Below are 22,383 nucleotides of genomic sequence, written 5' to 3'. Positions count from 1 at the left end.
TGTTATCCATATTCAGTGAATGGTTTCATAGCTGTTCCCGTATGTGTGTGCTTTCGGCCACATATAAGTACTTTCTGTCAAACTGTAATTAAATAATGCTACGCGCGTGGAAGCTACTTAGCGAACTAACTTACAACATTGGCTTGAATCTCAATAACACAATTTTGCTGAGAGTAGAATTGAAATACAGCATACATGTTTTCAACATACGTTTACTGCAGTTGCAGTCGTCACACGCAGTTACGTCAACTGCGTAGGTACCCGTTTTAAGCCAACAGTGGTATAAAAATTGGCTATTTTCAAGGTTCCAAGCGTTCCGCGAGCCGGAAAGCGTCTTATTCAATACATTACAAAAATACGTACTGCACGTATTTATATTTCTTGTTGTATGCAATCAAAAGACACACTAACGATGGCTAAATGTGCTTCAATTCACGCCGGCAGCTGGGCAGCAGCGCTAGAGTGCGTGATCTGCCGGCTGTTCCCACCCCCACTCCTCGCGCCGAGACTGCGCACTAGTCAAGCGAAAGATTGAAACACGAATACAAATATTTACTCCGCATTTGTTTTAAAAGTTTAATACGCTATAAAATTTAGTTTTGATTTTTAATGTCTCACAACGTATCGTATTTATTAATTTACTGCCGCTTTCATCTTACAAAATTATTGTTGATGTATGCAGGCACTGACTTGACCCTCCAACTGCGCGGTTGACAGTAGGCCGGCGACGTCACTGTAGGCCGGGTGAGCCGCCGTTGCTGAAGTGGCAGGCCTTATTCCGTTTCATGTAGCAAGGTAAATATTTGTGTTTTTCCGAATTGGCAGTGGTTTTACGTTAGTGATTTACAGTTATAGTGAACCAACAAGCAGTTTTATATCAGTGACGTGAGAGGAAGACACTTCTGTTAGCGGTGTTCTTATTCCTAAGGTGAATGGTCAATCTGCCAAACATGATGAAGGGTTCGTAAAAATCATTGCATAAAATTTCCGCCATTTTGAAGAGTTGATCATACAAATAGTGCAAAAGATTATTTTCCTTGGAAAAAATAGTTTTCTTCAGCTTGGTGGCATATGCTGTCTCGAGAGAGGTGCCCGTGACTTACGCGTTAAAGAACTGCCTCGTCGGTCTGTGTACCGTGCGCATCTTTAGGAACGCGGTGGCATTTGTTGCACACAGATGGAAGCAATGTTCCTAAGTAGCTATCCTTTTAATTCAAGAGATGCTGAGATTTGTATGATGTGTAACTTGGTCTCCTCAGTCAGCTGTATTTGCTGTGCGACGGACTCATAACTGCCTACTAGCCTAGAAGTGCAGACTACTTCAAAGGGTATGCCTTGATAGTAGATGATGTTACTTGCTGTTCACTTGATTTTTAGTTTAATTGTTGGATAACATATTATTAAAAAGATTTGTCCTTCGTGTATGTGTAAGGAACGTATGAACTAATGAACGACTGTGTCTATTTACAGGGCGAGATAACAGACATGGGAAGTGAGCATTACTGCCTCAGGTGGAATAATCATCAGAGCAACTTACTCGGTGTATTCAGTCAGCTTCTTCAAGACGAGAGCCTTGTAGACGTTACCCTTGCCTGTGCTGAAGGACATTCAATACGTGCTCACAAAGTGGTCCTCTCAGCTTGTTCATCTTATTTTCAGACACTTTTTGTTGACCATCCAAGCCGGCACCCAATTGTTATCCTTAAGGACGTACGGTTTGCAGAATTAAGAACTCTAGTGGAATTCATGTACAAGGGTGAAGTGAACGTCGAGTACTGTCAGCTGTCAGCTCTACTGAAAACAGCGGAAAGTCTCAAAGTGAAAGGTCTCGCAGAGATGACAAACTTAAATTCGGGAAGAGATGAACATAGTGAAGTGCCTAACGCAAAGCATTCGAGCAACGCCAGTGGAGCTGACGTTCCTCCCTCTTCGGATTCTGCTGCCAAGAGGCTCAGTGATGGAGGTGCAAGAACGCCGCTTCCAGCCGAAAGTGTTTCCCCGCCTGTTCGTGTTGAGAGACAGCAGTTTGGTGATAAAGATAATTCCGGTTGTGATGAAAACGAAAGTTGTGACGAAGGAGCGAGGCGAGCAGATACACCTGAAGTTGATGACCTATCCATTCGTGGCAGTTGTGCTGGGCCGAGTGATATGACAGTGGGTAGCAGTGTAGTGTCATCTCATCCACCTACAGCAGCCGCAGTTACTGCGACGTCTTCGACAGCTGTTTGCAGGCTACCATCTCCCCACAGTAGTGAACCAATCCCTGGGCCTTCATGTATGCTACCAGTTCAACAAGTACCCTTGGTAAGTAAGAGTAAACCAAACGCCTTACTCTTTTGTCAGCAGGACAAAAATACACAGTTCCTAGTTCATTTCAGTCCGTGTCTCATGTACAGGGGTAACTGTGGTGTCACAGTGGTGTTGCACTCTGGCAGTAGTGTGTTTATTGCTGTTACTTTACTTAAGAATGGACTATTTTCCTGGCAAAGGTTTCAGGCCCTAGGTGAAACTCATTGTTGTGAAACTTTAAGCTGGTAGAGAAGGTATTGTATGTGTCACACCCACAGTAGAATTACTTTGTTTCCATTAAAAAATTTTACTCTTCACTGCTCTGTGGCTGCATGGGTAAAGTTTTCACATAGTAATTTGCATGTAATTTCTCTCACTAAGACTATACATAATTAAAACATGCATGTTTATTTATCTGTTCACACAGAAGAAGTGTAATATGGTCAAAGATAATCTGTAAATTCAAATTACCTAGCAAACTGTAAATGCAGTTGGCTTTGAGAAGACGTTTCTCTCGTAGAGCAGCTCACACAAGGGAAGCCCAAAAGCAGTGTGGTCTGTACACTGAGAAAATGTGTATTTGCATTTAAAATTACAAATGACATTTGGTATTTACAAGAGAATTGAAGCTAATTTTGAGGGCTACATATGACTGCATGTTTTTAACACTGCTGATAATGATTTAATTACCTGTGCATAATTATTGATGAACAGACGTATCACAGTACTGAAAGCTGTTTGTAATTTTTGTGTGACTTACCAGCTTATATGCAGTCTGTTTTGTCACAGAGGCTTTTGCCAGAAGGAAAACAAATAGGTTTGTGCATACACGAGTTCATATTCTTCAAGATGAAATGGTGTATATGAAAACTGGCATTCCTGTGTGAATGACATTTTAATAGGAAATGTTTCCAGGGTGCTGTATTGTAGTGTTGCTGACAAATTGTATAGTTAAACACTTGCAGTCTTTTTAAAGGAGTATTTCCTGTTGTAACTAGGACTCAGGCTTTTTATGTTGAGTGGGATAATAATTTCTCAGTGAAAACCATTATATTTATGGGCTGTACTTATAGTAAATACTAAAAATGGATTGATAATCTAACATACTATATAAGAAAATATATAATATAAAATAACTAAGTAAGTGGAAGAAATTATATGAAACATGTTCAGTCATTAGTCACTGTCCAGTTCGCAATTGAAATTTATAGTGGCTTTTGTATGATGATACTGTGTTTTACAATGTTTCAAGAATGGTCACTGCAATAATAGAATAAATAGTTCATTTGCTCCTCTGCATAAAGTAATGTTGACCTAACTTTTAATGATAATGTATCCAGCAAACTTTAAATTCTTCCCTTTTTTCCTCTCATCTCTCTTCTTTAGTTACTTCTCTTCCACCAAATAATTTATTCTACTGTTGCTTCTATTAAATATCAACTGTTACCATATAGTTTTAATCTGCTGTTCACTAACTTTTATGATATGATGTTTTTTTTCTCTCTCTCTCTCTCTATATATATATCACAGTCTTTAAAGAAGGAAGTAGATTGGGATCGAAGTGTTGCTGATGATAAGAGTACCACAGGAGAAAGTTCCTCTGACTATAGACATCCGCAAGATTTGGTGAGTACAAAACTAAAATTTGTTTCCTAATTTTTCAAACTTAAGTATGCTTCTTTATATCTTCCCTTTAGTAATGTAAAATATATACATGGCAGTACTGAAGGATTTGTTACAATGAAACTGAGGTTGGAAAATAAGGCTTAAAATGTACGTGTAATAAATGATGTAAATGTTAAGTCTTACACTGAAATTGTATTTGGGACTTTGTTATTGACAGAATTAATACTGCCAATAAATGATAGTTCCTTTTCCTGTTTTCATTTTAATTCGGTATTTATCTTCCTAATTTTGAATGTATTTTCAAGACAAATTTGTTTGGTCACTACAATATTTTGAAATATCTACATCGTGAAATGTACTCCATAGGAACTTGAAAATCTTGGGATCAATGTACTTGAATTAGTTCTGACTTTTTGTTGCAAAAAATTTCTCCACAAAAACAAAATAACTTCTTAAAATTCACTTCAAAGACCCACATGATTTCATGAATTGGTGTGAGTGGGATGGTGACATCTGTCTTTTCATCCATTGTTTTCCAAATTCTCTTTCATTTGTGGATCTTGTTGTAATTCATCTCTGTTCAGACCATCTTGTTTTAGATCTGCAATTAAGTCTTTTCTTCTTTTTTTCCTCCCAAGACTGGATGATTATTTAATGAGGTAATTAGCTTAGGTTTCTCACAACACTCTGTAAAATTACCATATTAACTTCATCAGGAAGCAAGGCAAAGTGTGTTTCTGTTATAATATGGAATAAAGTTCATGTTATGGACTTAATTTATGCATGTGCAGAAAGACAAGACTACCTGGTCAAACAAAAATGTTGGTAGGTGTTATGAAACATGATCAAAATGAGCTTTCTAATTTCTCAGATGTTGTTTCTGTCCCACCACGTCTTTGGTTTGGACTTCTTTTTGCCTGACTATATTTCACATTTAGCTACATACAGAATTTGTAGACTAACTGGAAGGTTAAATTCACACCATGTAGCCATGTAATACGGTTGTCTTATCACACCATCACTGTCATCTTTAGCTTTTGATTTTGAGTTCCAGAGATGGCATAAACATATTGTTGCCCTGGCATTTGTTCCACATTTTCTTTTAATGAAAGAGGTTTTACATTATTAACTAATTTTCTAATGACGTAACTTTACAATCAGAGCTGGTAATATGATGCTGTGTCCTGTATAAAAACAAAGAATAGATAACTAAGCACGAATATATTTATTTATGTCCAGTGCCATCAGGGAATCAACTCTGCTTTTATGGGTGATGTCTTAAGTTCATGGGTGTAAAAGTGATGTATTAACATCCTTGCTTGTAAAGTTGTTGTAAGAAGGGATACACTAATAATCCAAAACTTATGCTGAAAAAAATGAAATATTTGTGGTATATACACTACAGAAAAGAATGAATTGGTGTACTTACTAATATACGTCACCAAATTCTCACATCTGAGTCGTCTGAAATGAAAGACAGCATTTTAACACTACAGTTCACCAGTAGTTATGAATAATTGATAGTGGTCACATTTCTTTTGATAATAATTTTGTTTGTTGTGTTCCCTACACTTACTTCAGTTTTGCATCATTGAGAAGGAAATTGTTAGTCACTTTTACTTTTTTAAAGTGACTCTTCTCATCCCATCCACAAGGTCAGGATGTTGGAATGTTGACTTATTTCTGTTTTGTGCTGAACAATTCTAAATGTTAACCTGCTGCCATGCTTTTTATATGTGTGGCATCAAGCACTGGACAGTCCAGGATAGAGTAACGACAGTGTGGATGGGATAGACTGCTACTCGTAAGATAAAGGAAGGTTCACACACACACACACACACACACACACACACACACACACACACACACACACACGGCCCCTGACACTGGGTGTTAAGACCTCTACAGTCGGGCCTTACCACCCAGCGACAGTGGCCATCTGCATGTGTGCGTGTGTGTTTTCTACCTCCAAAGAAAAACTTTGTCAGAAATCCGAAATATGAGAAGCAGTTTTCATTGTGCTTGTCTGTGACTCAGTGCTGCCTCTATGTTGTGAATAGTAATCTATATATTTAATATTGTTGTTTTTATGCAACTATTTCAGCCAGCACATTGTTGCTTCATTGGTCACAGGTTCTCAAGATATTTGTAGTACAGTAATGTATACCTCATTATTCATATATTCAAATGTAATTGCATTTTTCATTTATCAGAATGACACTTTTCTTCATTTAAAACGAATTACATGCCTTCATTGTAAATTATGAACTTACTAAAATTTGCTTTGATGCAGGGGCAATTTTAATTACACATCACTTTCCTTTCTGTAACAACATGGCAGATTGGTGTATAAGTAGTAACTGATAATGGACATAGGATGCTGAAGTACCTAGTTATTTTGATAGTATAAGTAATTAAACACCATTGATTCTGAAAGCCAGCATTTTTTACGATCCTTTATTTTTGTTGAATCATGTTATTTTATTATCTATTCAGACATATGTTCCATGAAGGATATCCGGTTAACTGGTGATATGGAACATTTCAGTGTTCAGGAAAGAGTAACACATATTACTCGAATCTAGGGTTTTTGGACCTACTTTTACCATTTAGGAAGAATTTGGGGTCTCCATCTCTGTGTGGTGATCAGATATCCATTTAGTAATGGACTATGATGAAATTTTAATTTTTCCATCAGCCATTTTTGCACACAGATTTCAGATGACACCTTTTTTCTGCAGCGGTTTGTGCCAGTTTTCATAACCTCTGTCACTGCAAATTGACAAAAGCTTATTTTTACAAGGGGATGAGAGTGGTGAGTTGTAGATGCCATTCTGGTGTACATTAAAATTAAATTTTTTACTGTATTAGCAGACAAAGTCAGTGTTAAAAATAGTAATATGGATTTGTGTGATCATTTCAATGAGACTGTTGCTATGGCTGAAAGTGAATGAAATGTGTTGTAGTTACCAGGTTTTATTATCAGAATATTCTCAAGGACAATTTTCCAGTTAATGTTGATGGAAATGAAATGTCCATCAAATGAATTAAGGGAGAAGGGCATACCATGTTATATTTTTCCCTCATTGCTTTGTAATTTGGATAGAGGTTATTTCTCAAATAATTTGTGTAGTCTGAAATATTCCACCAGAGAACAGAATTAGCCAGTTACTTTGTGTCAGAAAACTGCAAGCAACATTTTTATTGAAACCTATCCAAACTTTGAAAAACATTGGGACAGTTATGTAAATTTTCTGTTGTTGAAGATCAGGTGCATTTCCTTCTGCCTTTAAAGAGAGGTTCCATATGATCATAAATAAGTGACAACATATTTCGTAATAACCGGAGAAAAGGAAATGAGCAAATGGTTTCAAATTAACAAAGTTATTCTGGGTGGATCTTGCTTTCTGATTCTATAGCATCATATGAAAGAGTATTGTGTTATAATGCTGCTGTAACTTCTAAAGTAAAAAAAAATAATAATAATACTGGTTCTGTATTTAAAATGTCTTTTGTTTAAAAGGTTGTACTAGATAACCTGAGTCATAAAAGTTGTTATGATTGCTGGCTCAAGAATTTCATAACTACTGGGGTAGGATAACAAGTTAAGTTATATTTGTGGATGTTAAGAGAGAACTGAAGATGTATTCTTAGTACTTCATACTTCATCTTCCTGTAGTTTATGATTTTTCTGTTGCTATTTGCTTCCTAGTATGTGTTTATTTGGCTGTAGTTTTTTTGTATTTGTTTTAATAAAGTTATCTAGTTGTCAAGAAGTTGACCTTCAGTTTTGGCTGTCATTGTTTTTTTCCATAGTGTTTTGTTGATATAAATTTTATATGGACATTTTTAATTAAATGTACTGAATTTCCTACATCATTTGACTACCCCAGAAACTTCGCTGCCAAACAAAATGAGCGTCAACTTCTTGTGCTCTGTTAATTTTGAATATTAATATTTGAGAATTAGCAGTCAATGAAAATTTAGCAGTAAAACAATCCAAGCAAAAAGAAGTTGATGTTCTTTTGTTTTGTTGCAGGAGTCTATGGGGGCGTCTGACCCCCCTGAGAGTCACTCCCCAAGATTGTTCTCATGTATGTACTGTGGGGCATCATTTCCATACCAGAGTAAGCTCACACGTCATATATTGTCACATAGTTTGGAAACACTCAAATATCGTGAACAGATACATTTGCATCAGCAGCATTCACTTGTAACCATGGCAGCAGCAGGTATGGTGGAACCTCTAAACCTTATGGAAAGCCACTTCGGAGGCCGTCCTCCACCTCACGAGAAATTGGAACCAACTTATTCCCAAGAGAATTCAGCCATGGAGCTGGATTTTTCTGCAACTGGTTTAGGTGAAGTTGGAACTTCTTCAAATGTTGTTCTTTGTAAATTTTGTGGCAAGTCATTCCCAGACGTCAGTTCTCTTATAACTCACTTGCCTGTGCATACTGGTGATCGTCCATTTAAGTGTGAGTTTTGTGGCAAAGCTTTCAAGCTACGTCACCACATGAAGGATCACTGCCGTGTCCATACTGGTGAACGTCCATTCCGTTGTTCTCTATGTGGCAAGACGTTTTCAAGATCTACTATTCTGAAAGCTCATGAAAAGACTCACTATCCAAAATATGTGAGGAAGTTCCTTTCGCCCAGCCCAGTTGATACAGAAGAGGAATCTCCGCAGCAATAATGAATAGGCTATTTAATAATTCCAAAGTGCCCCTTGTGCTGTTCCGTGTAGTTTAACCTTGATACAGGGAAATGTGTTATTTACACAACATAGCATTAGATAATTGGTTATTTTGATAGAATTTTAAAAGGCATATAATAAAGATGATATATATATCTATATATATACACACATGTGTAAATACATATGGTTAAATATCCACGGAATTGTACAGGCTCCTCCTGAGGCAAGCTCTTGAAGGATAAAAGCCATAAATAGTGTTTGATGAAAACACTCTAAAACTTGTTCATCAAGAGTGCTTTAAAACAAAATAGCTGTTGTAAGTAAACATGTTTTTGCTGCCCAGTTGGTGCTTGTGGTTAACAGATCATTTTTCTAGAAAAGCAGTCTGTTTCCTCAGCTGAACTATGAGTTATAAAAATGAAATTAAGGCATTTTGTTGTAATTACTGATTAATGTTGTTAGTTACATTGCATAGCAAAATGAAAATTTATTGTAACTAAGAAAATTGTTTATTTTATTGCTTACATGTTACATAAGAACACTTGCCAGAAAATTGTAATAGATGAATGTTTTAGAAATTACATGTGTAACTTGGTCAAAACATGCAGATTATTAAAAATGATGTAGGCAGGTGTAATGATAGGAATTTCAGTATTGTGGCCCAGATAGTTGTCATGCAAAATTTCACTATAGGTTGCTTGATCACCACCACCTTATGTGACAGTAACTGCATATTTAGTATTCACAATGTGAATTAAGAAAATAAAGTGCTTTATGTGATGATATATGTATATACAAATGTTATATATATATATGAAAAAATAATTTCCAAAGCATTGTGCTTTATAATTGTTAAGACCTCATTTGTTATAAACTGTAAAAAATTGATGGTCTTGAGCAACCAAACATTAAATGTTGCATAGTGATCACTTTTAGAAAGTAGGCAGCTGTATTTACTCATTTTCAGAGGAGGGTATTTTTTTTAACTAAATAACTAATGACTATATATATATGTATACTGTTTTTTCAACAGTAGGAAAATGCTAATTTTTATACTCTTAAATAGCAATCTCATGTTTTAATGTAAGAGCAGATATTTAATGCTGACAATTGTCAGGTTTCTTTTTATTGTTTGATAAAATGAGCTAAGAAATACAATACTATTTTTCCTACAAGGGATATTTTCTCTTGATTAAAGGCAACTACAAAGAGCTGTGATAGAATGTTATTGTTAAAGTTAATAGATGTTATAATTTCAATGATGAGTGATAGTCTGCAAAAAGTAGCCTGTCTTTGGTATTAATAATGAGTTCGAAGCTTTAATATGCATTATTAAAGTTTAGTGATCAGAATCTAGATCTCATTCTACCCTTTAGCGCATGCCATTCCTGTATCGGTGGTAGAAGTGCCTTTACGCATTTTGTTATGATATTGGGAGTTTTTTCTTTTTGTTTATTAGTTCCTCTGTCATTGTGTTTCTCCTGGTAGCTGTTTGTAAAGAAATTAGTCTATGGTGTACAGGGGGTGTGCTTGTTTCAACCAAGATTGGCTGTAAAGATATCAGGTTGTAGAAATTGAGTATGTAAAGACTTAGTTCAATTGGTCTTTCTACATTTCTAATAAGCTTTGTTTAACACTCTGAAATCAATGATTTGTGATCCAACAATGGGCTCAGTGGATTCATTTTTGTGTGTGTGTGTGTCGTAGTTTCACTCCCTCCTGTGCATATTGTATAATGCAGTGTAAGTAATGAACCTCTAGTGATAGGGAAGAGCTGTATAGGGAAACCCCCTTCATTTGAATGGTGTTTTTCTGGTAGATTATTGTTAAGCAGATAAATTGTATGGATTTTGTCTGCATTGTTTCTATACTCAACTTAATGGGAAAAATAATTTTCTAAATTCTACATGATATAATAGGCAATTTGTGTTCAAGACAACTTGATTTTTTTTTTTCTTATGTACCTACATATTGTTAGGAAACATGTGCTCAGGATATTATTATTGCATGTGTGTCTCAATTTATATTAATACCTGGGAGGCATGATTTCTATTTGGTTTAAAAATTTATAGCACTACAAAAGTTGAAATGAAAGATGAAATTATACAAAAGCTATATTTTTAAAATCTGACAAATGAAAAAGAGAGATATTTCTGGTACCACTGGATGGTATTAAAATATCTGATAGCTGTTTTTATCTTATGCCTCCAACCTTCTGAGCAACCATGTTGCAATATCAGGCATAATTATATAACAGTCTTGTAAATGAGTAAATACAGTGCACCATATATATATGTGTGTGTGTATACAGACACACATTTACACACACAAACACTCATGTAGATAAAATATAAATATCAAACAGAACTGATCTTCCATATACATATAATAATAAATATTGCATTTTCATAAACCACTGAGGAATATGAGAACTATTCAGACAAACAGAAGCATTCCACTTCTGCTAAAGACATTTTTATAAAGTGAAATGAACAAAAATTTATAGAAGTGAGAAGTAATTCCATTGTGATAGTTATCTAAAGCTGTCATCCTGTTATGTATATTTTGCATTGTAGAGATTATTTCACAGTATTATTAACTATTGTTGTTAGTGGAGTGAAAAAGTGAAACAACTGCAATTGGAAAGTTTACATTACTGTCACTGCAGTTGAATGTGATACTACTATATTAATTAAGGTACTGTTAGTTCACTATTGCAGAATGTAGATTTAGCTAGCCTTGCTTTATTTGATTTTAAAGTGGGGATGTATGTGATGGTTTACTGGTGATGGCCATCAGTGTCACAGACAGCTAGTTTCATAACTGTTTGTGACTAGTCAACTTACAGAAAAAGTTCCTGAGATTTGTTGTAGCAGATATTGTGGTGCTTGTCTAGATTGCACTGTGAAAGTGATGAGTATTGTAGGTTTGATTTACTTATGTAAGATAGGCTTTCATTACCTACTTCATCTCCCTCCTGCTGTCTCTTTTTAGCATGTTCTCATGGTTGGTTGTTGTGACTTAATTCACCAGTTCATATCTAAAACAACACTCAAGATTTGTGTACATCAAGATTACATGTTATGTGTTTGTGCATGTATAAACAAAAAAGATTGTTGTTGGGCAAGCATTTGCAACATGCTTCACTCTGTGTACAGGATTACACACACTTATTATCTATGACATTTTCTATTTGTTTTTGAAATTTTAATTCAAAATTTAATTTTGAGCTACATTCTGAAGAAGACCCTTCTACCATTCATTTACTGTCTACATGTAATAACAGCAATGATCAAAGTGGTACCAACTGTGCTGTTTCCATTCCTCTCACTATCCTACAAGCATTGGAAGCTTGTCCTCAACTTTTGCACATATGGATTTCGATAATTTACATGGGTAACAATTCTATGAAAACTGCTGTAGAGGGTGCATCTCATTCATATTTTTAAGAAATGTGGCTATTGCTTATTGAGATTGTTGGTTAAATTTTCCCTGAACGTATAATGCTGTGCATGACTGGGTGATATTCCCAGTGTGAAACACAATTATCAAAGCTTCACCCAGTTACTATTCAAAGAAAATGTGCACATTGCAGTCAGTAATCTGTATCTCATTTTAGGATGTTGTAGACACCTTTTTTAATTAATAAATAACTGAAAGCCTACTTGAAAGCAAATTGTAAACTAAATTGTGGAATTATTCAAATCATTTGATTTCTGCTAGAAAATAATATTTCTTATGCAGGATCCACTGTATTCTGTACATGCTAAGGTTCCATTGTGAGCACCATGTTTCTCCCATGTATGGGAATAAGGACTGAAAGTATTGGAACACTTTCATGTGATTCTTAGGTGTTTAGTTGCAAGTCCCATTAATTCGTCTTCTCTCTCTCTCTCAGTTATGCACAAGTGAAAGCTCTGTTGCAAATTTACAGTGAAAGTGTATGTTTAGGGGTCGTAATTGTGCCACATGCGAAGATTACACATTACACTATATTAAGAATATAACCCATTAAATAATGTGATCAGTGATGAATTTATTTATATTACAAAAATGGTGATGAAGCTGCTGCTTCTTTTTTAGGTGGAGAGATTGACACTGATTACAGCAAACTGTGATTTGACTGTGAAAGTCTAGGCAGAATAATTTTTAAGATTTGATGCTTTGAAAAGTCACATATCAGATAACATCACATTCAAGTATACCTGGACATGAGCTTATACTCTTTTACTCTTATCATGTGGTCTTTACAGACCTATTGTATTCTTACTTCCAATTTCGTCCCATCCATATTCTTTTTGATTATTGCAAGGCTATATATTTTTAGTTGCTATGTTATATATATACATAACTACACATTTATACAAGGCAGTTGTTAATGTACAGTGTTGAAAGTAAATCCAAGCCAGGAGTGAAATTCTTATATGCCATTGCTTTATTTCAATTTGAGTGGCTTTATGAGCATTTTTAAGAGATGTAAAGAAGTATCAAACTGATTTATGGTTTTCTTATATACATATAATTAATGTTTGTCACACAAAATTGCAATCTCCTGGAGTAGTAGTTGTAAGGACTGGCAGACTAGTATACATTTGTGTGTTGCATTTTGATGATGAAATTTTGTGATATGTTTGTATTGTTGGTATGTTTTAAATGTATAAATAACTAATGACAATTCTGTTCAGTTAAAGACAGTTTTAAACTAAATTATGCTTTTGCTTGAGGGTCCACATTGGGTTCTTGTGCTTCAACATTTTGTGATAGTACTTATACTGTTATGTATAGTGTTCCTATTTTTCCCATAGTGGAAGAGTTCTGTGAAGTACAAATTGATAACTGTTTTCGAGAAGTAAATGTATTAGTTTTATTCTTCATATTTCTTTTGCTTCAGCACTGTGCTTTAGTATTTATGAGGTGATAAGCTTACTTTCTTTTTTAATCTAATGTAAATCTTCTTTACATGGGAAGTTTAAGTTTGCATGCTTTCATGCTTTTCAGTTTTTGTCTAAAATTTGTTTCATATTTGAACACAGTTGCATTCCTATGTTAACTTTCACAATTGCACATTTTGTTGAACTATTGTGTTTGTTAATATGCTCCAATTATTGGTTGCATATCTGCACCTGCTAACAGTTTGACAAAGAAAGAGATGGTTTCAGTTTTATATGTATCATTTCACTGTTTGGTGACCTGGAGTTAAAATATGAATAATAAATGGTTGTGATAACTGAGAATTAGTGCATGGATGTCTCTTTTTCCTTGTTTTTCATTTATTTGAACTATGGTGGTACCTGTTATTAAAAGCAGCACTGTATATTTAATGCGGCTAACATACTTAGTCTCACCTTTATAACAAAAGTGATTGCATATGAAGGCTGTGGGCCCATGCTTTGATGGTCACATTGACCTCTGGTTTCATGTTGACTACAACTGAAAGAATACTAATCCAATTCATATGTCAGGGTAAGAATCAGTTTTGACAGACATAACTTTACCCTCATTTCTAAACGGCTATGATGCTCCTTATATTTTTCTACTGCTAAAGCCATAGTTATTAGTCAGGCTCTGTCCCAAATAACTAAATAATAAGATAGCTTTCAGAGTTGGCATTTGTACTGTCACCACAATGGCCTTACATATATATTGTTTAAACTGGCAGTTATCTGCACAAATCTGTTGGACGTGAGTGAAGCTGTATGTACTATTTTGTTCCGAATGTACTTGCTTGCAATTGTGGATGTAGGCAAGAAAATCATAGCCATTAATATAGTTGGTTCACTTTTGCCACACTGCAAGCATAACATACATATTTAAATGATTAATGGAAAATCTCATATAAAGATGTGAAACAAATACTACAAAGAGATAGAGGGGCTGGCCAGTACTTACCTCAGCTCAGTACAGCTGATAGATACACATAAAACAGAACGGAAAATTTACGTTCCTAGCTTTCGGAACAAATGTTCCTTCATTCTCCTCCCCGATGAAGGAACATTTGTTCCGAAAGCTAGGAACGTAAATTTTCGGTTCTGTTTTATGTGTATCTATCGGCTGTACTGAGCTGAGGTAAGTACTGGCCAGCCCCTCTGTCTCTTTATTAGTATTTGTTTAACATACATATTTCTTAGACAATTAACATTTAGTACACTGTCAAGTTTCCTGATATTTCCCAAAGATACCCAGCAAAATAATTCACTTGAGTTCCCACAAATGTGACTGATGAACAACTGCAGTTACGGTGAAGCTTTGTTACATTTGTGAATCGCATTTTCTGTTGACTCGGTGATAAAATACAATTGCAGTATTTGTCAAAGCATCTGGAAGTTAATAACAGTGATATCAGTGCACCTCTTCCAAACATCCATTAAACAAATTAAGGTAGGAGTCATTCACACAATGGAAGTCCAAAAATAGGATTAATAACTGTTGGCTGTGTGTAAACCAAAAACCCCAGAGAAATATTTTTTTCATTCAGTTTTTTGGTGTTTCACAGAAGATAAACAGTAAAAATGTAGATCTCTTATGATGTTTGGTAGTAAATGGGATTAAGTGATACTCTTCAAAGCAAAAATTAATTTAACCAGGAATTTTTTCGATGTTGTGTGCCCTACCTTCCCCCACAAAAAGGAAATCAATATTCATATCTTGTGCAGTGCATTGTTCATAAGTTTGTTTATATCAATTCCTTATGTCACACCATTTATATTCATCCATTTGTAGCTCTGTACCATGTGAAGAATCAACAGTGTATGGATGACAAATGAGAACAGCAGTAGCAAAGTTAAACTTTCAGTTTTGGTGCCTTGTGATCAGTTTGGAATATTGCATTCTTGTAAAAGTCATGAGCAGTGTTCACTATTAGGTCTTGTACAGGCTCTTCAAATTGAAAAAAAATTATTAAATCCATATTCAGTGGTAGGCCACTGTCACAGTGCTGTGGAAGGTAAAGCAAAATTTTCACACTAGTCTATTAGGCGAGAATCAAAGTGTTAAGTAAATTTCTTTCACGAGGTGTCAATTAATTTTGCAACAATTTGCATAGAACATAAAATATAAAATTGTATACCAGTACATTTTCCATCCCCCCCCCCCACTCTCTCTCTCTCTCTCTCTCTCTCTCTCTCTCTCTCTCTCTCTCTCTCTCTCTCTCTCTCTCTCTCTCTCTCTCTCTCTCTCTCTGTCCCCCCCCTCTCCCTCTTCCCCCCCCTCCCTCCCCCCTCCTCCCCTCCCCCCTCCCCCCTCCCTCCCTCCCACCCTGTACCTCTCTCTTTACTTAACTTCAGGTATGGGAATGCAGAAAGAAAATTCTATTTGCTTGAAACAGACAGATACAAGCTAGTGTACAATAACAAGCCCTATCAGTTATCTTAAGTACTCCAAATAACTGCCGAGCTAATATACCAAAGTGATAAGTCAATAAATTTCTGGCTGTATGTTTCTGCTTAGTTGTATATTCCTATTTATTGCTTATGAAAAGTTGACGAAGCCACTGACTTCTTGAGACGTAACATGCACTTTAAGATTCATGGACAAATGAATAAATTTCCAATAATTTACAATATAAGTAATAAACAGAAAAAGGGAAAAATGTACACTGACAATATGAGTTCTAATTTAAAGCAACAAAAATGTGTTATGAGATCAGATACATAGAGTGCATCATGATTATTATGCTGCTAACCGTTTTATCCAGTTGTCAGCTATACTTGTCATGCTTCTTGTGAACGGGAATACTAAGAAATTTAATAAACTTCTTAATATAATACAACTGTCTTCAGAGCTCTGTTTCTGCAATAACTGCCCAGGGAGGAAACTATTGTTGGAGGAATTAATATTTTAAGCAGTCATTTAAGAACACTGCTAAATTAGCACATTTATCATCAGACTTTCAGGTTTTTCAGCTGTTGTTGACATTCTGATACCACGGAAAACAAGTATCTGTTTTGCAAACATTATAGAACTGTCTCTGGCTCCAAAGTGGAATTGTTTATCCACATGTAACAGCATACAGCTCCCCACTACTATCTCACAATTCACGTCATTTAAACAGTCTTTTTTTTCATTTGGACATTGCTATTTTCAGCCAGCAGTTGTAATCGGCATAAATTTGAATTGTTTTCCTGACATGTAAATACTTTTTTATCTTCATTAACTCCATAATTAATATGAATCTTTTATTCAGTTGTGTAATTGTAGTAGGGTGACGTGTTTACTCACCTGCTTTCCCTTTCCAAAGAAAGGAAATTGATTGCTACTTTAGTCTGAAGACCATATGTAAATTTTTTAGTTTTTCAATATTTGAGTTACAAGAGCACAAACTTGTAATCTCCATCCTCATTACAATGATTATTTAATTCACACAAATTCTTAAGTGATATATGTTTTTAACTTTCACTCTCCAAATAAAGCACAATGGAAAACCAATCATGACTGAGATGTAAATCTAGTTTAAATGCCAGAAATAAAATAACACTTTGTATGCATGACAAGGGAAATGTTTGAATGGGTGTTCTGGCACTCCAAACTGCTTATTAATTCCACAGATTTTGTATACTTCAAATGTATTTGAGCAGTGGAAACTCCAGGTTAGAACATCAAAAATTTGAGGAAAAGAGATTACTTCCTATCATAAATGTTACACATTAAGTGGCAGACAGGTGCAACTAAGATACTCTTACGTATTAGCTTTCAGCTACAATCATAGTAGGAAAGTGTAAGTGTCTTTTAGTTGTGCCTGTCTGCAACTTAATGTATCATCTTTACGATAAATGCAAGCTATCTTTTTGTTACATTGTTCAAATGTATCTGAGCTATCTAAGCATCTATTTATTTTCCATCCACTTATTTGCGTGTCATATTCAGAAACTTTGCACTTGAAAGGTCAAGGAAATGGTGACTCTCACTTTTATATTCCTTTTGTGTGTCAAACTGCAAGCAGGTAGCTTTAATGCTCATTTCTTGATTCTGAATTTCTCTTGCCAAGCTTTATGGATTCTGTAAATCTGGAGAGTTCTGTGAAAGTTGTGTTAAATGAAATAAATATTGAAATTTTTTTAAATAAGTCACACTATTTAATGCACTCTCACTAATTGATTTTCAACAAATATTACGTGGTTTGAAGTGTCACCATGGAACAGGAAAAAGCATGCTGCCTTAATATGCTGTAAATGTGTAAATATGACCTGTTAAATTGTTGAAATGTGCAGTAGATAGTTTTCCTTTGTCCAGTCTTTGTCATCTCGGATGGTAGACATCTCGTAGTTAATGTATTGTCACACAATGCATGGACAATCATGCAATGCAACAGTATCTTTCTCCTGTGACACAGATACAATTGTAGAAATCAAGCATTTTTCAGTTTTATGTAGCTCTAGCTTTGAATGTCTTATGTTACTACAAAATGCATGGACAACTGTGTGATTAGCTTTGAATGTCTTATGTTACTACAAAATGCATGGACAACTGTGTGATTATTTCTATCAGTTCCTTAGTTAAACATGTACCTTACAACTTCCCATAGTCAATATTTTCCCAAATGGTACTTCTAAGTGATTTTTTAAAATTATTTCTTAAATCACATAACCTTATTCTCATATGTGACCATTCACGAAGACTGTAGAAGTTTTTTTTATTGTGAATTTCACGTGAAACGGGTGATGATTGTAATAATGGTGAAAATCGGTTGTTTCGAAGAACTGTGCATTTTTAAGTACGATAATGAAGATCAGCAAACTTGATTGAACTGTTTTTAAGTGACTGTAAATAACCCATGACTCTTTAAGAAGTTATTTTTTGTCATCTTTCTGCATTCTTCAAACAGTATTGTCACATGTTAGCTGCAGATACTTCTTAGTATGTGCTGAAGGCTGTGGTTTGCCTTTAACGAGGAGTTTTCCTTAATTGAAGTGATATTTTTCTATGAATGAGGACAACTGTTTGTTCGAAAGTATTGTTGCCAATGTGTTATATGGAATGTCAGCAAGAAACTGTAACAGTACCTGTGATAGTGTTTTTATCAGATATAGTCAAAGGATAATGGGTGTAGTTTATTTTAAACACTGTTGTAACAAACTAGGTGATAGGTGGCAATTTTATGCAAGTAGATAAAAGGAACACATTAAAAAATTTTCATAGTACGTATTCTTTTTGCTACACCAGACATTCTGAAACTCTGAGAGATAAAAATATTGAACTGTCAGAAATACAGAGACAAAAACAATTGTTGTCTCCTGTTCTTGTAAATGAAAAATTCTTTTGCTTCTATGAGGAACTAATTTGGTCAAATTTATTTTTAAATTGGGTGAACTGGAATGTTTTTCTAAAGCTGTATAAATATTTATAGTTTTGTTTAACTGACTTACAAATCATACTGAAGGTGGCAGCACATTTTAAACAAATATTAAATATGGTTGAAACGCCATAATTTTTGTGCAAATTAAGGATCAGATGCAGCATGGAGAATTCTGGACAGATAAACTTGACCCATCTCCTTTCTGCTCCAACCTTTTTCCTGAAGATGAAAGTGACAGATTTGATATTAACAGCCCCAAGGAGCCACTTAGCTTGAAAACTGACAAATGAGATTAATGTTTGGCCCAGAGTCTGAGATGAAAATTAAATATAAAATTAAAATTGTACAGTTCAAGAAATGTGTGCAGCACAAAGGACAACATCAGAATTACTATGCAGCAATTGTAGTTTGCTATCTGGAGGCTGCTGAGAAGCTATAAAAGCTGATGAAGGATAGGCATAGTAGTCAGAAAACAGCTTAAATATATATTTGATGGCAGTGCCAAATATGACTTTGAATAGAAAAAAATGTTTTCAAAGATATGGTATTCTAACCATCTCTATCCGAAAATTATAGTAATGTATAACAATAATGGATATTCCTGGATGGAGAAATACATAAAATGAGGGAAAGGGAGCCAATCACCTGTAGTGGATTGATGTGTAGAGAACAGAAACACATACCAGAAAACAGCAGCCACACCTTAGCTATTGAAGACTAGCTTTTTTTCTAGTAGTAGCATACAAATTCACACACACAGGCACCAAAGCGCACTCTGTGTGTTTGGGTGTCTGTGTGGTTGTGTGTATTATTTCTAGAAAAAGTGCTAGTGCTTGAAAGTAAATATGAGTGTTGTTTTCTGTTTTTGTGCTCCATGCATCGATCTGATGTAGGTGAGTGCTTGCCTTTTCTTTATTTTTCATGTCGAAAATTAAAGCAGAATTTTTTGGACAAGAAGAATCTTTGTAATTTAGAAGCAGCTACAACAAAAGTACACTAAGTTGGAGGAGGGACATTCCCTTTAAATCCTTTCTTCTCTTGTGAGGTTTTATGTTATGTACTCTAAATAGCCCCCATCTTAATAATCTTATCATTTTCCTCAGATAAGTTATATTTGGCATTAAAAGCTACAGATCCTAGATTTATCTGTAATTCTATCTTTGGTCGCTACTCATTTACAGCTATTTTTTTATTTTTTTTTTGTTATCATGATTCATTCTTTCTATTTTTGTTCCTAACTATACTAACTTATCTTTATCCAGTTATTATCTATATCCGTATTTCTCCTCAGCGTGTCTTAGCAGCATTGCTTTTTTTTATATATATAAAGATCTTTCAGCACATTATTCTTCATTTGGTGCCTTACCATTTCATAGGCATTCATTGCCTTTGTGTACATTTGTATACTATTTCCATGGCACAGTTTTCTCAGTTATCTATGTCATAACTACATTTACATCATATGATTTATCTTGTACATTATTTCCTATATAATCACACTACATCCATTATGAAGCCTTGCATTTCCATGTATGTGCACATAAACACTGATTGCTCACCTGTTTTACATGATCTCTTTGGCTTTTCTGCTATGTTCAGAATTTCTATGCCACCAGTAAATCTGTTGTGCTTTCTTTTAATTTTGAATTTATAAATTCAGAAAACTGCTTCACGGCATTTGTGTATGTACTAGGACAAATATTTTTATTAACTCATTGGATGAGGCAAGAGATCTAAATTGTGAAACTTACACAAAATGATGTAATATCACTAGCAGAGATTTCCATTGCTTTCATCTTAAGAACATGTGCTATAAGCTCTCCCTGAGAGTGCAATAATTAAAAACAATTTTGTCCAGGGCAATTTTTTGCTGAGATGAAACACTTTAATTTGAGGTCTACACATAGCACTGGACTTCCACAAAAAAAAAAAAAAAAAAAAAAAAAATACCATAGTGGAGAATAAACTTGCAAGGAAACATGCCACTTTGACCTTTAATTCATGTATAGTTCCTTTTTCTGTTGTCACAGAAACTCTGTTGGCTATCAGGATTAAGTTGGCCTTATTTTAAATCATGTGACATTTGTCAGTACAGAAATTAGTTTGTAACCACTCTTAGATGTCATTCTGGGACACACAAATATGAGTGTTTTGAACTGTACCTTAGTATTTGAGAGATTGTATTCATTTTGTAAGGGCTGTGGGTATAATGTTCTTAGGGCGGTATGAGGTTGATGGTGTACAATAATAATCCTAAGGTATTGAACAGTACATATTTCCCATTATGAACTGGTTGGTGACTTTATTATTAAGAAAGCTATGTTTGATTATGTTTGAAATTGGCACTTGTCATTCACAAAAATAGTTGTATTTGTGGAGATTGTTCAAAGAACCTGAACGTTTGAAGTGTGTACATGCAGGAGATATTGCTTTATACGGGACTGACTTGTAATTAAAGCAGTGAAAATACCCTACTTCATTACTATAACTACCTGAATCAAAGTTCCTGAACATAAATTTTAATGTCAAGCAGTCATGTGAAATCCACATTGTTTTACAAACCAGATGGTCCTCATAAAAATTTTTATTGTAATTTTTATTGAAGTTTATATCACTGACTTTCCTTTATTTTCTATCTTGTGTGTATTGCAATGATTATGTAGGAAAAGAAATTTTTTTTCCTTAGCCATTATCTCTGTAACATACTTGTGAACAACCTATTACATAATTTTCTGTTTACCTGTCCCAGCAAATGATGATATTGTTTTTATCTTTTGTTTTGACAGTATTTATGTTGAGAGCTTTGGAAAGCTTTGAATGCTTTTGAGTGTTATTAAAAAAAGTTTTCAAGAGAACTGGTAGGCCTCCATTTGTGAACTTTACTTTTTATATTGTCAGAATGTGGTATATTCTCCACCTTTTAATGTGAAATAAACATGTTTATCTGGAAGAACATGTTGATGGAAGTCAACTTTATGAATGTTTTTGGTCATTATTTAGGTAAAATGAGTAAAGTTTTGTTTAAATTTTCTTTAAATGAATAGAATTATACACACAAGTGATGTATGATAAACTAGTTAACAATCATGTTCCTTTTGGCTTACATCTGTTGTAGCACATTATTAAGTTAGTGTGTACACTGATGTTTTTGCTATCTTTTGTAATTCTGTGTAAATAATTGACATGCTTTATTATTTTTGTTTAAAAATTATTTTATTGTGCACCATTACATTTCTGTAATTGTAACAGATATTTATTTGTTTCCCATCCATTTACTTTCATTTTTGTTCTGTTTTGAGACAGAAAATGCATATCATAGATGTAACAGTTTTGGAAAATAAAACAGCATAAACTATTTTTATTGCTAATGATCTAACTGCTGACCTTTGCCATTGTGTCACAGACATGTGTAATAGATTATTGGTTTAACTACCGTAGAGTCATAGTGCAATAAATACACACAACTTTAGATGGTGAA

The 22,383-nt window shown here is 34.5% G+C and overlaps 1 protein-coding gene across 1 annotated transcript in view; it reads left to right on the top strand.

Moving 5' to 3' along the window:
- Nucleotides 1–725: 725 nt before the first annotated feature.
- Nucleotides 726–22,383, top strand: part of LOC126416427 (longitudinals lacking protein-like) — a 123,402-nt gene continuing 101,744 nt past the window's right edge. Inside the window, exons 1-3 of the mRNA XM_050084148.1 lie at nucleotides 726–795; nucleotides 1,471–2,304; nucleotides 3,820–3,915. Of these exons, the coding sequence (XP_049940105.1) occupies nucleotides 1,486–2,304; nucleotides 3,820–3,915 (915 nt within the window). The 5' untranslated portion in view covers nucleotides 726–795; nucleotides 1,471–1,485. The remainder of the gene's footprint in view (nucleotides 796–1,470; nucleotides 2,305–3,819; nucleotides 3,916–22,383) is intronic.

The sequence above is a fragment of the Schistocerca serialis genome, chromosome 8, assembly GCF_023864345.2.
Source record: "Schistocerca serialis cubense isolate TAMUIC-IGC-003099 chromosome 8, iqSchSeri2.2, whole genome shotgun sequence".
Taxonomy (NCBI): Eukaryota; Metazoa; Arthropoda; class Insecta; order Orthoptera; family Acrididae; genus Schistocerca; species Schistocerca serialis.
This window is presented reverse-complemented; position numbering and strand designations above follow the sequence as displayed.